Source organism: Malania oleifera, chromosome 9, assembly GCF_029873635.1.
Source record: "Malania oleifera isolate guangnan ecotype guangnan chromosome 9, ASM2987363v1, whole genome shotgun sequence".
Lineage (NCBI taxonomy): Eukaryota > Viridiplantae > Streptophyta > Magnoliopsida > Santalales > Ximeniaceae > Malania > Malania oleifera.
In genome coordinates, this window is record NC_080425.1 from 14,621,162 (window position 1) to 14,636,714 (window position 15,553).

Sequence of the window (15,553 nt, forward strand, 5' to 3'; positions counted from 1 at the left end):
AGTTATAATCAACAACAATTAGGCAAATACAAAGGCAACTTCAAATCTAGGTATTTAACTCTGGAAAACTCAAAGAGCAACTCCAAATAGAAATTTCACCAAATTAACTATCCAATCGGACTGAACGCTCTTTGCTGTCAAGCAACACAGACGTGGCAAAAATTAAATTCGATCTGCCAAATGTTTACAAACAAGAGTTTTACAACGAGGACAGTATACTTCAAGGTTTATTGATTCAAGAGTTGTGCATTAATCATATCCATATTTAGTACATAAGAGTTTTGAGTAGGTATGAGTTGATCCTACCCATTTGATAAGAAAAAGAAAAAAAAGGGTACGACACAACAATCACACTCCACATACCATCCAGGGTCTTCTACTATAAAAGATTTGACCAGATTGAAAAGGCAAGATGATATGAGATAAGCAGCAGATCCTAAAACTAGAAAAGGTCAAACATCGGCATATTTTACTACATTCAATTTAAAATAAAAAACTCCCTGTCGCTAATTGGTTAGGTTATGTTCCTGGAAAGCTGTTGGAAACAGGGCAGCTGGATTCATTGACTGCCCTGCACAAGCTCTGTTTTCCCAGGCTGTTGAGCGTCCTTACCTGAATGTTGGTCATTCCCAACAGACCTTGGATCTTCATGACTGGGAATTTCCCCAAGCCTCTCCTGTAACGATGGAATTTGATAAATCATGTTAGGAAACAAATTTTCACAGCCAAAACATTCGTGGTTTCTATGGGTCCCATCCTAGCCCCATTAAGAAAAAATATTTCCATATTGTTTTCTACAATTTTTATAATAAAACCATGTTGTATCTAACAGTATTTGAAATAAATCTACTTCATGGCATGTATAAATCACTTCATATTTTCACCATTTGATGTTTCAACATATTATTTTCTGCAATAGCTTATTGAAACCACAAAAGCCTGTTGGCCATGCATTCTCACATTTACTAGACATAAAAATTCAACTGGATCAGTTGATCACAGTGGCACAACCGCCTAAGTTACCAAATATGATCAATTTTTTTTTTTACCACTCAAAAACTCATTTGATTGGTTGGCATAATTTGGCATAATGACAAGTTGCCTGCAAGGCTGCATCCACTATGCCAATTATTTTCAATTAGGAATTCTCTAAATTGTGATCTGGCAGCAGCCAGGTAACTTGAAATGAGCATCTTTTTCCCTCTGGATAGGGGAACCAAACCACTCATTCCTAACTGCGAAAAAAAGAAAAGCCCAATGCCAATCCTTTGACACAAATTTTACCCATCCTAGGAAAAAAAGGAAAATCACAAACAATATCAAAATGAAACAGAGCAAATTGCATTAAAACAAGATATAGTTTCACCTTAAGAGAGGCATTCTCCGAGAGAAGCCGCTCATACTCACTCCTGATGCGGCTCAGATCTGATCTAAGTGTACCATTTTCTCCTTTTAAAACTTCTGCACGCTGGGCCAGTTCATCACACTCCGCCTGGCACATATAGCAAACATAAACACCCAATGAATTCAGATGGCATGCGACAAAATGGCCAAAAATGCAACTAATAGATTCTAGGAAGACCCCAACCTGCTTACGCAACCTGGATCGACGAGCAGATTCCCTGTTTGATTGCTTTCTCCTCTGTCTTTTAAGCTCTCTTTCATCCTGCATCCAATAAACCATGGTCTTAGCAAACAGTGCAGATGAAGGGAAAAAGACTATCTATATAGACACACAGACACATGCTGACTTTAAGAAACAGATATATTGGTAACATCCTAGCCTCTTGGGTTCACAATGGATTACTGAAACAGAAAAATATTTTTAAACATGCCCTGCATATCTGTTAGACTTTTAAGAAGTAGATATGTTGTAATGCCCTAGCCTCCTAGGTTCAACACATATAACTAAGACAAATATTTTTAAAAATTTCGTGTGCCCCCCCCCCCCCCCCGCCCCCCCCATCTCACATGCAACACCTCTAGATCCTATCTTTACACATTAAAGATAGCATGAAGCAAACTACTGCATTTGAGTAACCAGTTCCATTTTAACTTTAATACTGTCTTGAAGATATTATGGCTCAAAATCCAAAATTTGCCTTAAATTCACTATTCTGTAGTAAAAATCTACATAGTTCAGTGAAGGGAAAAAAAACAAAAATACTTGGGAGAAAACACAATCAAAACAATTAGGAGATGGTCCATATAATACCTAGGTATCAGCAGCCACACAACATACTGCTCAAACAGTAAGTAATTGTCACATGAAATGGCAAGAATGAAATAGCCGTCTGACAGTGGTTCGTAAATTGTATAAATGAATAATGCATAACATCCAACATGGTGCCAATTAAGCAGCTCATAAGAGCTATTTACTAAGTAAAGCAACTCTTGCACTCTCTTGTTCATCCGACCCAATTCCAACCCTCACATGCATTCTATGTGGTAAAGCAACTCTTGCACTCTCTTGTTCATCCGACCCAATTCCAACCCTCACATGCATTCTATGTGGTAATAATAAGGCAGACAAGTCAATTGTTTTATATGACCTTGTCAACCTCATAAAATTCAGTCCTTATAGGCTCTACCATAAAGGCAGAAAGGATCCAATAAGGCCTTATTTAACCATTTAACAGAACCTTATGTTGACAACACTATTTGGTGCGTAAGAGAAAAGCATTGTCTACGATGATCTCACAAAAAAAGTATCCTTAAATAAGCTCTACAGTCTCAATGATTTAAAATCTGTCATAATAACATTACCTTAATGAGGCTCCCAAGAATCAAGGTTGGATTACAATTCATCCTGAACTTGGAAATTGGCGTGTAGAGTAAAAATCACTCACTCGCCATCTTCATTCTCAGTAAATCATAACATCTTCTAATTGTAACAACCCCAGAGCAACTCCAATATTCTTTAATTTTTTCTCTTTGCTCAGAACATAAAATATATTACCCAAGAAAACAAAACAAATAATATCAACAATTCACAGAGAGCTACCAACCTAAAAAAGCAAACCACATCCATGCAGTGGCTTGCATAGAATTTTTTCTGAATGCGGAAGAAAGTTATGATGCACCCATTAAATGAGAAATGGAAGCTCCTATCCTAATTCTGCTGTTTGGCAACTTGATAAACCCACTGATTTGGAATTAGATCTTCCATTTTTTATCTTCATTGAAGACAAAAATATATTACCAATATATTAACTAATAAACAACATGCTATTAATAATTCACAAAGACACATCTGCCAGCATAAAAAGTGAACCACACCCATGCAGGGGCTTGTATAGAACTTATTTTTTACAAGAAATGATTGAATTCTCTTCAGCACTCTTTTGACATGTTTATTTTTATCCACCCGATTCATGAGTCTCTCTCTCCAAAGTACAACCATCATTTAATGTCCAGAAGAGAGGATTCATCTAAAGATCCAAAGGGGAATTTTAAATGACTACCCAACCCATCAGACACTTGAGGTATACTTTAAAATTCTGAATGCAGAAGAACGTCATGAAGCATTCATTAGGGATGGGTATAGATCTTTATTTCAAAGAAATATTCATTTCTTCAAACCCTTTCAATATTTATGCCTATTTTTATCTATTTCTTTCACGAGTCTCACAAAATTTGTCATTGATGGTCCAAAAGAAAGTTATGACACAACAACTAAATGAGGAAATGGAAACTCCCATTCCAATTCCACTGTTTGTCTGCTTGACAGACCTACTGACTTGGAAGTAAATTCAATGTATTTAATAATGACAGGCAACAAATAGTCAGATTTTCTTTCTTTTCTCTAACTGTATAGCCTGGAATATCAGCCTCTTAGCTATGGTTTTGATCTCCACTGCCCTCACTTCAATTCCTAATTATCTCTCATCACAGCCAGGTAAGTTTTTGTGGGACTTCCCAACATCACATATGCTTTTAAGTCAACATATTTTGTAAAGAACTCGGATAAAATGTACAATATCAGCAAACCATGTTATGCAGGAAGGAACAGAGAGTAATTACTGAGAAATGGAGAAATGGGAGAGAGGAAACATGAAGCGAGGGACTAATAAATAAGGAATAATTTTCTTAAAATATTGACCTAAAAGCACGGCCCTATATCCTTGAAAATTAAAAGAAAATTTCTTCAAAATAAATAAATTACAACAATTCCCCAGAGAAATTAAATAAACTGCCTAATATCTAAACTTGGGATTCTAGCCCATAATCTCCATCATTCTCCTCAGTTCGAAAAAACTTGGCCTCAAATTTTGAATAGCAAAAGGGTCAAAAACCACAAGCTACCAAACTTTGACCCTTGTTCTTTTTTTCTTTTTCTTTTTTTTTTGTTTTTTTTTTTTTTTTTGGCAAAGCAAAGAAGAAATTATCTTTAAAAAGATACAAAAAAGATAAAACAACAAACAAAATGAGAAAAAATAAACACAAAGGTCAAGCTAATACTGCTAACCAATCACACTGTAGATCAGAGAAACCAAACACCCTAAGCATCCAGAAGAGAGGAACCAAATGGATGCAAAAAAATTAATCCTGTCCCATATGAAATCTGTAGATGTAAAAAAATACGGAAAATGCGAATTTTATTCTAGCTAAATCATCCATAAGACAGGAAAAACTGCAACACATATAATCTCTTCACATCCTCTTTCCTCCCCAAACCTCTATAAGCCATCAGCAAGAAAACCTGCAAACAGTTAGGACATAATCATCGCTCAATAAACCAAAGCCTACTCCATAAACTCCAGGCAACACAGCAGTGAAGAAACAGATGAACAAGGGGCTGGACTATTGCAACACATCACAAACTTCAGGAGAAAAAGCCTTGTGAGGTCATCTAACCTGCAATATTAGGGACGTCCACACGAAGGCTTTAAACTTAAATTTTAATGCTCCACTGATTCAACAAGCCTTACAGTAGAATGAACTAAAAGATTTTAGATTGTAATCGGAAATATTGAACTCTTTCAGAATGACAAACACAGGGAGTGGAACATCTTCGAAACTATGAAGATTCTTAAATGCATGCATGTCCTCGTTTAGACTTTTGATAATCTTAAAATTGGGATCTTATACATTTCCACCATTCTTTCCCAGACCATTTTATGCGCTCCCTAGTAACATTTCAGCCGAGCATTCAATCCCTTGTCCTTCTTCCATATATCCTCATCATTTTCTGATTCAGCTGCATCATTAACTCCTTCAACATTCTCACTTATCTTCCTCCAAACTTAGGACTTCAAATTTTGGCATTTGGCAAAGGCAGCGCCGCAGCAAAGAAAATCTTCAGCCCGGGCTCACACAGACTGCAATGTCGGCTGAAATTAATCAAGCCATGCTCATCATTCTCAAAGTATTCCGGACAAGAATAAAGCTAGAGTCCTATTCTACATGTCAATACTGACACAATGAAATTTATAGTAAGAAGAAAATCCCATGATTAAAATGAATTGTGAGATATTCACCTTGGACATGTGATAGGTTAACCCCAAACTTGGCATGCAAGGATGTTGAATCCATAAGCCATAGCCATAGCTGCCATACCATATCCATGAAAACTTTAGCTTCCGAATTCAGGATTTGTTCATAAGTAGAACAATTTCCCAAAAAAATTCCCTCTTTTTTTCTAAGATTTTTTTTTTTTGGGGGCGCACAGCTGAACTTTTTTCCCTGCCTGCCTCTTCCTTTTTTTTTCTCTTTCAAATACCAAGAACTAAGGGGTTACCAGCCGGATCAAGATATGAATTTGCATAATAATGGGCTGTTCAGAAACACAAAGCTGAACATTGAGAAGGCAAGCAGTTTAGTTGAGACAAGTCGGACCAGACAATGATATATACACTCTACCCAGAGCTTTTTATATAAGCTCTTAACCTGGTACTGTCCCTTCTTCATTTAAAAAGGAATAGGAGAATGATTACGGTTTTCTTTACAAACTTCAATGGTGCTGATGATGACAGTTCAATGGCAGTGAGTGCTGCACAAGTGACAACAAATAAGGCAGGACAGCAATGGCAAGAATCAAAGGCAGAAAGAGTGAACAACAGCTTGAGAACTCGAATCTAGCACTGGCACTGTGGTATGATGCTGATGCCAACTTCCATTTCTTTGATTGAGGAGTGACGGAGAGTGGGCTCGACCAGTCAACCCAACTAATCATTGGGTACTGTCAAGGACGCAAGGAAACACCAACCACACAAGATGAATAGCAGTGATATAATTAAGAATGAGACAGAATGGAGCGTGCCGAGAGCATGGTGATGTCTGCAACACTGGTGACATCTGAAACATATGCATAAAGGGAGCTCTACTCTGACTTGCTTGATGAGGACAGCAAGGAGGTTGGCACTAAAATAGTGAAGACAGGTAATAGTAGTAACAGAACTTTTCAGGTTTGAAGATGAATAGTTCTATGCTTATTTTTTTCCTCTTTTTTCAAGAATGGATTTTGAGATGGAGAGGAGGAAGAATGGAAAGCATGAACCAGGTTTGAAAAATGAGGGAAACTAGAGCACTGGGGACGGAAGGGGAGATTGGGAACATGATCTTGCTTTGATGCCAGCTTAATGCAAGAGAGCAAAGAGGGTAATTACGAAGAGATGGAGAAATGGAAGAGAAAATGTGAAGGAAAGAGCAAGGGAAATGTTTACAAAAAAGGGAAATACAAAAAAATAATGACCTATGGCAATGCCTAAACACTCCAAATTAATTCATCAATTTAAATCCACCAAAACATTACATTCTGGGGTCTTTCACAGGCCAAAGGCAAAAATATTTACTAATTATAAAATAGTGGATAGGATTCATTATTTGGTTTCAATGTGGTCTTTTGCAGCTGATTGTTTTATATGAGTGTTCTTCTCCAATATTCTGCAAGATTGGCCAGCTGTTTGGATTAAAGTTTTTATTTTTTGTATTACTTTCTTAATAGGAAGATTTCTCATTCTCGAGTTTATACATTCTTTCTTCTTTAATGAAGCATCTTCTTCTTTCATCAAAAACAAATGTCTTAAGATAGCCTAAATAATATTCTCATGATAAATAAGTAAAATATTCTTATCGCGTTACACTATAATCTCTACAAAAATTTTACAAATCTCAAAATAAATAAAATTACAACCATCCTCATAAAAATAAAATAATCCCACCATCTCTAAACTTAAGCTTCTAGACATACTCATGACTTCCATTACAAACAACAAAGTGATGAAACTTGATAGCCAAGAAAATAGGATAGCCTAGATAGAACTTTCCTAAATCACAGATGCATTTAAAATCAACATATTTTGTAATGGACTAAGCGGGCATTTTTTTTATTCAAATGATCTCTAAATAGAGGCTATGTTTGAATTGATGCACAAAATAAGTGAACCGGCCAGAAATTAGACTATTTGGGGGCAACTCTGAATTTTCTTAAAATTTGTCTGACCGGGTAAGTGGGAAATTCAGAGTTCTCTTTTCCAATTTTAACATTTAAAAAAAAAAACAAAAACAGAAAAAAAAAAACAAAAACAAAACCTCAACACCAAAGTGGTTAAAATTAAAATAATAAATTTTAATTTTGTATAAAACTAAATTATATTATTTTTTTATTTATAATTCTTAACAAGAAAATATACTATATCTTAAATTATAAAGTTTAGTTTATGTAATAGTTTGTAAATTTTATCAAATATTTATGCTTCCAAGAGTTGAGAAGGTTAAAATTGAAAAATAATATGTATTCAGATATTATATACCAAACAATTAAAATAATCTAGTATTGAAATTCATTATCTGGTTCAAGTTCAATTTAAAATTGGTTCACAAAATCATATTTGAATTCAATATTCAGCACTTTAACACTTAATTTTACCAAATGCTCCCTAGGACAACTTAGAACATTAGCAAACCAAGAGCCTATGACGCTCCACATCACAGATAATTTAAAATCAACATATTTTATAATGAAGAAAGAAAAAAATTCTAATATATAGCAAAACAAGAGTAGAAACAATGAAGTGGTGAAACTTGATAGCTGGGATAGTCTAAGACAAGCAATACATCCTTAATCACCAAGTGATCAACAAATGCTGAAAATCATTTTGGATAAATTTATGTGAGATAGTATATGGGCATAATAGCTTCTGTATTTGGCAAATCCAGTTGCAAAACATGGCCATGAATTGGGAACAACTAAAATTATAATATTGACAGAAGAAAGGCAAAGCAGGTGATGCTTGTTTCCAACATATTAAAGAAAGATGGGTAAGATAAATTAGTCATACATACAAAAAGACAAAGCAAAATCTAAGTAACTGGTAGAGAAGTTGTTCATGCAGCATATATATATATAAGACCAGTTTCAAGACTACCATTTGATACATCTAACTAAATCCTCAATCACAGCCTCAAATCAATACTTCTAATGCTAACTGCACATCTAAAACCGTTCCACTTATCAAAACTTTCACATAAACCAACTCCAGGGTACCTTTGATTACTATTTAAACAAGAGTACTTTGTGCATTGGAAAATGTAGCAACTTCACATGCAGAACTGCTAGTGTGCACTTCAGTTCATTCACACTGGCTGCACACAGTGTTGGAAGTCAGAACACTTCCGCACCATTGCAAAGAGTGTTAACAGAACTGAACTATGACAATAAAATGCGAGTAAATTATGATTAAAACATGTGAGTTCGTGGGGAAAAAAAACCTGCAGCCACAGCTGTGATTGAACACTATCCCGCGATCCAGCAGCAACTATTCCTCCAGCAACTGGGGCAGAAGGAACCTTCCCACGCAGTGAAGGGATAGATGATGAACTTGGCGCACCCCAGTAGTCCATTCCAATGTTTAAGTTTGTAGTGGGACCAGGCGCTCCAGCTGCAGTAATTGGCACGATAGCCATTGTTTGATTCACTATCGTATGAGGTGCACTTTGTCCTCCATTTTGGGGGCCATGCACGGCACTACCATTTTGAGATGCTTCAGCTGTAACAGATATGATATAAAATGTTCCTATCAATATCAGAGATCCCTATCAAAATAGGATCAACATTTGGAAAGCATTTCTTGCTAACAAACCTTCCAAAGAATCTTGCCTGCATCCTGACTTCAGTTGCGAGTCCTGCAGAAAATCAATGAAATCAAGACAATTTTTTATAAGTGAACGAAATCAAGGCAATTTACCATTGCTGGCAAAGAAGAAATGATGAAAAAATTATTCCGCAGTGTTACATTACAAAATAAAATAAAAAATATAATATCTTTGGGTTTTAAACTGTATTGCCTTAGGAAATGCATATTCATATTGACCAGTACATTCACAGTAACCCTTCCAACTTAATATAGAACTGACTGTTTTTTAGAGTAGCATTTCAGGCACACCGAAATGAACCCAATCCAACCACTGTGTAGACTTTAGCAAGAAAACTACACTCAATGAACTCACGGCAAACCTCCATATTCTTTAACTTCAGCCCAAGTACAAAAAAGGGCACCAAGTGGGTGCCAGACCAAGTACAAAAATGGAAAGCCGTATAAAAAATAAAAAATAAAAAATAATTAAAAAAAAACTCCATCAAGGATAAAAGATCTGAATGAAAAGTTTTGGTATCCCAAAATAAAAAAAGTTCGGCAATACAAATTCTTTGATTCCTGTATTAAGAAGATCAATTCCATCACATGCCCTAATATTTCAATCCATAAATACCAGAAAAGGGACAAAGGAGTCACGCCCCACATCTTGTCCCCCCCCCCCCCACAATGCACGGAGGTATATCCCATGCTCCAGTGCTGCAACTAAGATCTTACACTATCCGGCATGACCATTGCACCCCAAATCACTGCCATATAAATTCAGTAACAACTTAACTAATTTATATTCCAAACAATTTATTTCAGATTGGTCAATTTAGATAATTTTCATTAAGTCAAACTTTGAAATATAGAGAAAATTGTGGCAAGATTTCGAATACCCATTGCTTAAATGCCACTAGCTACTATCAGTGTTGCTTGATAATTTTCATTGTTAAGTCAAACTTTGAAATATAGAGAAAATTGTGGCAAGATTTTGAATATCCATTGCTTAAAATGCCACTAGCTACTATCAGTGTTGCTTGATAATTTTCATTGTTAAGTCGAACTTTGAAATATAGAGAAAATTGTGGCAAGATTTTGAATATCCACTGCTTAAATGCCACTAGCGACTATCAGTGTTGCTTGAGTTGCACTCTATGAGTAATTTGCTCTTTTGTTCTATGTCTGCTATGAGAAATTTTACACAATTTAAATTTCCTCTAGTTTGTCAGAATTGAAATAGTAATGCAGAATTTGATGTATATCACATATCATATAAAATCCTTCAAAACCAGCAGTATCCTTAGTGCTTCAGTAACAAAACACTTCAGCATGGTTTGTCAATCATGGGCAAGGCAATTCAAAAACTAAGAATACAAAATGCATATCTTCCAGACAATTGAAAAGTGCAAGAGGGGGGGGGGGGGGGGCATAGAAACAATCAAACAATCAAATACAAAAGCTGGAGTCTTCTAGATAAGACAGTTCAAAAAAATTGGAAGAAAGAAACAATTGCACAAAATGGTAAGGATCAACACAATACCCATCCCAGAGTGACAAGAGACCTAGGCAGCATATGGCCCCAAAAATATGTATGCGGATATGGTTGTTTGTTGCCAGTGCATCACACAAAAACCCAAAAAACATGCATGCCTAACAGTGCTGGTATAACACATGCTGGAAGATACACTTTCTTAAAACTGTGATTCCATCATGAGAATGGCTATTGCAAATAACAATAGATAGACTGTTCAAATTGATGAATAAAAATTGCAAATATCTACAAAAATACTGAACTGAGAATAATGGCACTTACATTCTGAGAGTTTGCATCACTTCCTTCACTTGACCCTTCACTTCTACTCTCAGCACTGCATATGCATTGTTAAATCAAGTTGGCAAATGCATTCAGCATCAAGAGACTTTAGCAGCAAGAATTCAGCGAAGTAACTAAATTCCAGTGTGAGCACACAACCATAACACTACAGCACACATATTCAAAAAGTGCAGAAAAGGAGATATGCTTGCACTTTTCTTGATGCCCACTTCGTGCGGGGATATTATGAGAAAAATGGTAAAACCGAAGCTACATGGAGATGGCAAGGCAAACGATTAGAGAAATTCTGAGGAGTAAAAGGTCTCATTCTTCTAATAACAATCACTTCCCAAGTGCACATCTAGTTTTGTCCTTCAAAATTCCTATTAAGCTAAGCTCTTCAAAATATTTTGCCCACACCCCTCCCTCCTTTTCCTTTTCTTTCCAAAAGAAGACAACCAGGAACACCATAGCAATTCAACAAAAATAGACCACTTGAATCCCAAACATGGAAGCAATAGTCTTCAATCCTCATCTCCTAAATTGGCAATAAGCACATAAACTAACAAAGTTTTTTCCCTTTTGATTTTTTTTTGGATTATTAAAAAGAAAGCATCTGTGGAAACTAACATGGAATAATAATGACTATGGTATGCATCAAATACGCATGTCCACTGTCCAAAGTCCACCACACCTTTTGGAATATGCTCCATTAGCAGATGCTCCAGCTGTTTTGCCGAGTTCGATATTTTTGCCAGTGAGCATATTCAAACTGCCCAAACTTCCTTTCGATCTTTTGATGGGCAATTTTTCCTTCACTTCAGATGGCTTACCATCGACTTCCACACTTCCAGGTGTGTTTCCCTACATGGAAATTTAGAATTGAATCTTCAATCTTCCAGTATTTAGTATGGCCAAACATATTTAAGCAGCAGCAAATAACACAAACACAACAGTAAGCCAACTCACAGAAGCCTCAGGAATGCCATTTGGAGAAGGCATAGCAAAAGGACTAAAAGGATAGGATCCCTGTTTTAATTTAGAACATGGCGCATAGAGTTAAGGTTTCAGGTCAACAAAAGTGAAAATATTGCCATTTTCTGAACTACAACTGCAGAATGTTTAGCAACAAAATACCGGAGGAATAGACGGATGAGCATATATGCCACCAGGGGGATACATTGCAACATATGGATGCGGTGGGGTACCATAGGGAGGCATAATATGCTGCAATAGAGAAAGATATAATTAAACAAATTGCAAAGTAGAATGCTAAATTACATAAGAGATACGCATCCTGTCAATACATTTTATGAGTGTTTAAAAAAGGAAAAGGCATAGGGCGAGGTGATTTAACCCTTAAGAGGCAAGGCTAAGACTTAAGGCATTGAGATGTAAGCCTTTCAAGAATTTTATTTTCAGATAAACAAATATGTAAATAAATTAAATACTTTTTTTAAAAATAAAGAAAATTTCAGAAACAAACAAAAAAATTTAAATTAAAATACAAATTGTAAACAACTAGCGGGTCACACAAAAAAATGCTAACTAGAATTCATTAACTAAATAATGCCAAGAGATAGCTATAACATTAAAAAGTTCAAATTATTTTCAAGAAGATGCAACTCTGAATTCTTTTGCAAATATTGAAGTTCAAGACTTTTAGAAATCAACTCATATTACATTTCTTTCATATAAACATGCAGCAGAAATTTTCTAGCCAAATAAAACTTGAGATTCACACACCAAAATGTGCAAGTCTCAACAAAAAAAGTGGAACGGAAGTGCTATTGTTACAAATGTGTAAGCTTTAGTTTGTTATGTGTTGGACTTTCAGGAATTTGGTATTTTAGGATGAGCCTCAAGGCATTTTAGGCATGCCTCGTCTTGCAGAGAGCCTTGATTGGATCCTATAAAACATTGCATTTCATTATAAATTGCTATTTAAACAAAACAAAACAAAAAAAACATAACCCAAGGTATTTATCCTAAAGGCAGAGAATATAGATGCGAAAATCAGGGGCTGATCCGCAGAAAGACATGGGAAATGATAATGTTCTACAAATAACTTCAAAGCTATATCAATATAACATTGCATTTAATATTCTCAATATCAAATTATCCAAGAGACAAATAAGGGTTTTTCTCCCACCAGGCTCCATTCTTGCTTTCACCTAAATGTGATAATTAACACCAGTCTTGCATGGTTTTATGATATCATATCGCGTTGCTCCTAAACACTTGAAAACAATATTGGAAGGAATTTTCATCTATAGAAGATATGGCATTCCCGAACATGCATGAACAACTTACATGGCATTGTCATTCACAAAGACTTCGCTTCGGTGAAGAAGCATAAGCTGCATTTCAGGGACACTGCCCATAAAAACAACAGGCCCCACTGAGTAACCAAGTAAGTTTTCAAAGCATGTCGCAGTCACTAACATGCACTTGAAGACAGCAGTTCTATTTTATCAAGGGAAAAACTGTTTGATTTAGGCTATCTAATTGGCTTGAACAGGCTCAAACAGCATGAAAAGCACTAGACAAGCACAAACTCAGGTTTAACAACGATGCCACCACTATCTATGCATCCATCCAAATTTTTAGAGGTTGAAATAATTTAACCAGTTTGAGTAGCCTCTAAACTTTCCACTGCTTTATCATATTAATTAGAAATTTCAAGAAATATCTACAGCCAGTTATGCATCTCAAAAAATTTCAAACTAACATATCAAGTAAACAATATCTGTGTACTGGACTTGCCGTGGTATTGTAAGAGTCCCAGTTAAAACAACAAAACTAAAATAACAGCATACTACCTGAACTCCCCACATGTAGGGGTGAGCTTGAGGACTGGATGCCAGGAACCCATGTGGGGGCATAGGATATGCCTGTTAAGAACACAAACTACACTGCATAACAATTGGGACATATATGTAGTAGCTGAAACAGAAAGACCAAAACCAAAACAGCTTTTAGCATTGGAACCTGAAATCCAGACCAATCGGGATTAACAGTCCCCGTGCTTGTGGCCGTAGACTGCTCCTGAACAACACAAAGCAAAAGTAAAGTTAAAACAACAAAACCAACAAGAGCAATGAAAGATTATACTTCAATGAACAGCGAATGCTTTGTAATGGAAACAAGTTACCTGTGTACTAGCAGGCATCTTCGGCTCCTTCTCCTTTGCCGGCTTGTCCATATCACTACTACCCATTTTTAAATATCACCAGCTTGCGCTGAACCTTCTCAAACCATCCTACAATATAAGCACTGCCACAAAATAATAACTCCAATCTTCTTCCGCTTTTCAGACATTTATTTATTTATTGGAAAACACAATACACAAAAGCTGCTAGCAATTTGGTTTCTAAGAGAAACCCTAATATATGATATGAGATAAAGAGAGAAGGGTAATACCCATCTGCAAGGATAATGTGTGCATGTGTGTGTCTGTCTGGAGAGAGAGAGAGAGAGAGAGAGAGAGAGAGAATATTATCAAAACCCTAAATTATTATTAGAAAGTTCTACGTCGCAGCACATAGTCATGCCAAATCAATGAAAATTCAGTGCAGAAAAACTGAATTACCACAGCCAGAAGGCCCTTCTGAGATGAATCGAGCACTTCTCAGTATCAACGAACAAAGCTCCGCTTCACAAACACCGGGAGATAAAGTGATGAATTCGTTATAAGACCAGGGCTTGATGCCGCAAAAATTGGGATGAATCGAAGAATGCAAAGATTGAAAACTAGGGTTTTGGTGGGAAATCAGAGACTCTTGATCGAGGGGGTCGTCGGATGGGGTCACTGTCGCGAGTATTTTCGTTTCAGTTTTGCAAGACGAAGAGAGCCTCCGTGCGATCTCTGGTACGCTCTCTCCGGTTTCGATCGGGCGATGGCCGATGATGATTTGTGGCGGATTATCTGCCGTCTGATGTGAGGATGTGTATATGTACGGGCGTAGAGGTTAGTGTAGCGGATAATCCTTGAGAACTAGCCGAGCTGTAGCCTAAACGAGTGACCTTTTTGGACTCGTGGTTAGCATCGGAGGGGGATCATATTTTGGTCATTTTCGTTAATGATAACAATAAATTAAAGCCAATTATGTAAAATTTTATTTTATTTAATCATGATGTGATAATTAATTGAAACATTTGATAGTAAGCATTGATAGTTTCCAAATCATGGGTGTCGTTGTGACGACCTGAGTAATAATGGTATTTAAATAATAGAAAGGAAGAGAAATGAAATCAGTAACAGAATGAGGCAGCCGACTTCGTCAACGAATACAGGGGTTCGTCGACGAAAGTTCTTCAAGACCTCGTCGACGAGAAAATACCGAGAGGAATTTGGGTTACTCTGAATTTCGTCGACGAAGGGTAAGGTTCATCGACGAATTTTCTTAAGGACTCGTCGACGAGATGACGTGGCTCGTTGATGAATCTCGCAGTATAAATAGTTCTAAACTGATTTTAATCGCAAAAATTTAAGCGGAAACCCACCCTCTCTCTTCTCTACGGCTCCTCCTCCATCCCTCTTCGATTTCGGCCTCGTTAGTTGCCGGATCGACGATCTGAGGCTACTATGAAGTTCTTGGCAGAGTTCTCTACAAGTCTGCCGGAGCGGATCGTTGGTGAAACGAAGTTGGAATTCATT

At 36.4% G+C, this 15,553-nt stretch overlaps 1 protein-coding gene across 6 annotated transcripts; it reads right to left on the reverse strand.

Moving 5' to 3' along the window:
- Positions 1–226: 226 nt before the first annotated feature.
- LOC131164454 (bZIP transcription factor 16) lies at positions 227–14,929 on the reverse strand. 6 transcript variants are annotated; one of them, XM_058121645.1, is made up of 13 exons: positions 14,486–14,920; positions 14,048–14,169; positions 13,885–13,941; positions 13,716–13,787; positions 12,031–12,120; positions 11,863–11,922; positions 11,588–11,757; positions 10,894–10,948; positions 9,084–9,126; positions 8,713–8,990; positions 1,589–1,666; positions 1,367–1,492; positions 227–676 (listed from the first exon to the last, which is right to left on the reverse strand). In XM_058121645.1, exons 2-13 carry the CDS (start codon positions 14,111–14,113, stop codon positions 560–562), a joined length of 1,212 nt encoding a protein of 403 aa, XP_057977628.1. In that variant the 5' UTR covers positions 14,114–14,169; positions 14,486–14,920; the 3' UTR covers positions 227–559. The 6 variants fall into 6 exon arrangements, with proteins under 6 accessions (XP_057977628.1, XP_057977630.1, XP_057977626.1 ...); XM_058121647.1 differs by having other exon boundaries at positions 14,048–14,155; positions 14,486–14,909; XM_058121643.1 differs by having other exon boundaries at positions 227–1,492; positions 14,048–14,155; positions 14,486–14,919.
- Positions 14,930–15,553: the final 624 nt, after the last annotated feature.

Excerpts from the sequence above, each read along its gene's own strand:
- LOC131164454 (XM_058121642.1), bottom strand. The coding sequence starts at position 14,113 with ATGGGTAGTAGTGATATGGACAAGCCGGCAAAGGAGAAGGAGCCGAAG. Across the intron at positions 11,758-11,862 it reads ATGGCATTCCTGAGGCTTCT|GGAAACACACCTGGAAGTGT; the intron begins GTGAGTTGGCTT and ends ATTTCCATGTAG. Across the intron at positions 10,949-11,587 it reads AATGGAGCATATTCCAAAAG|TGCTGAGAGTAGAAGTGAAG; the intron begins GTGTGGTGGACT and ends ATGCATATGCAG.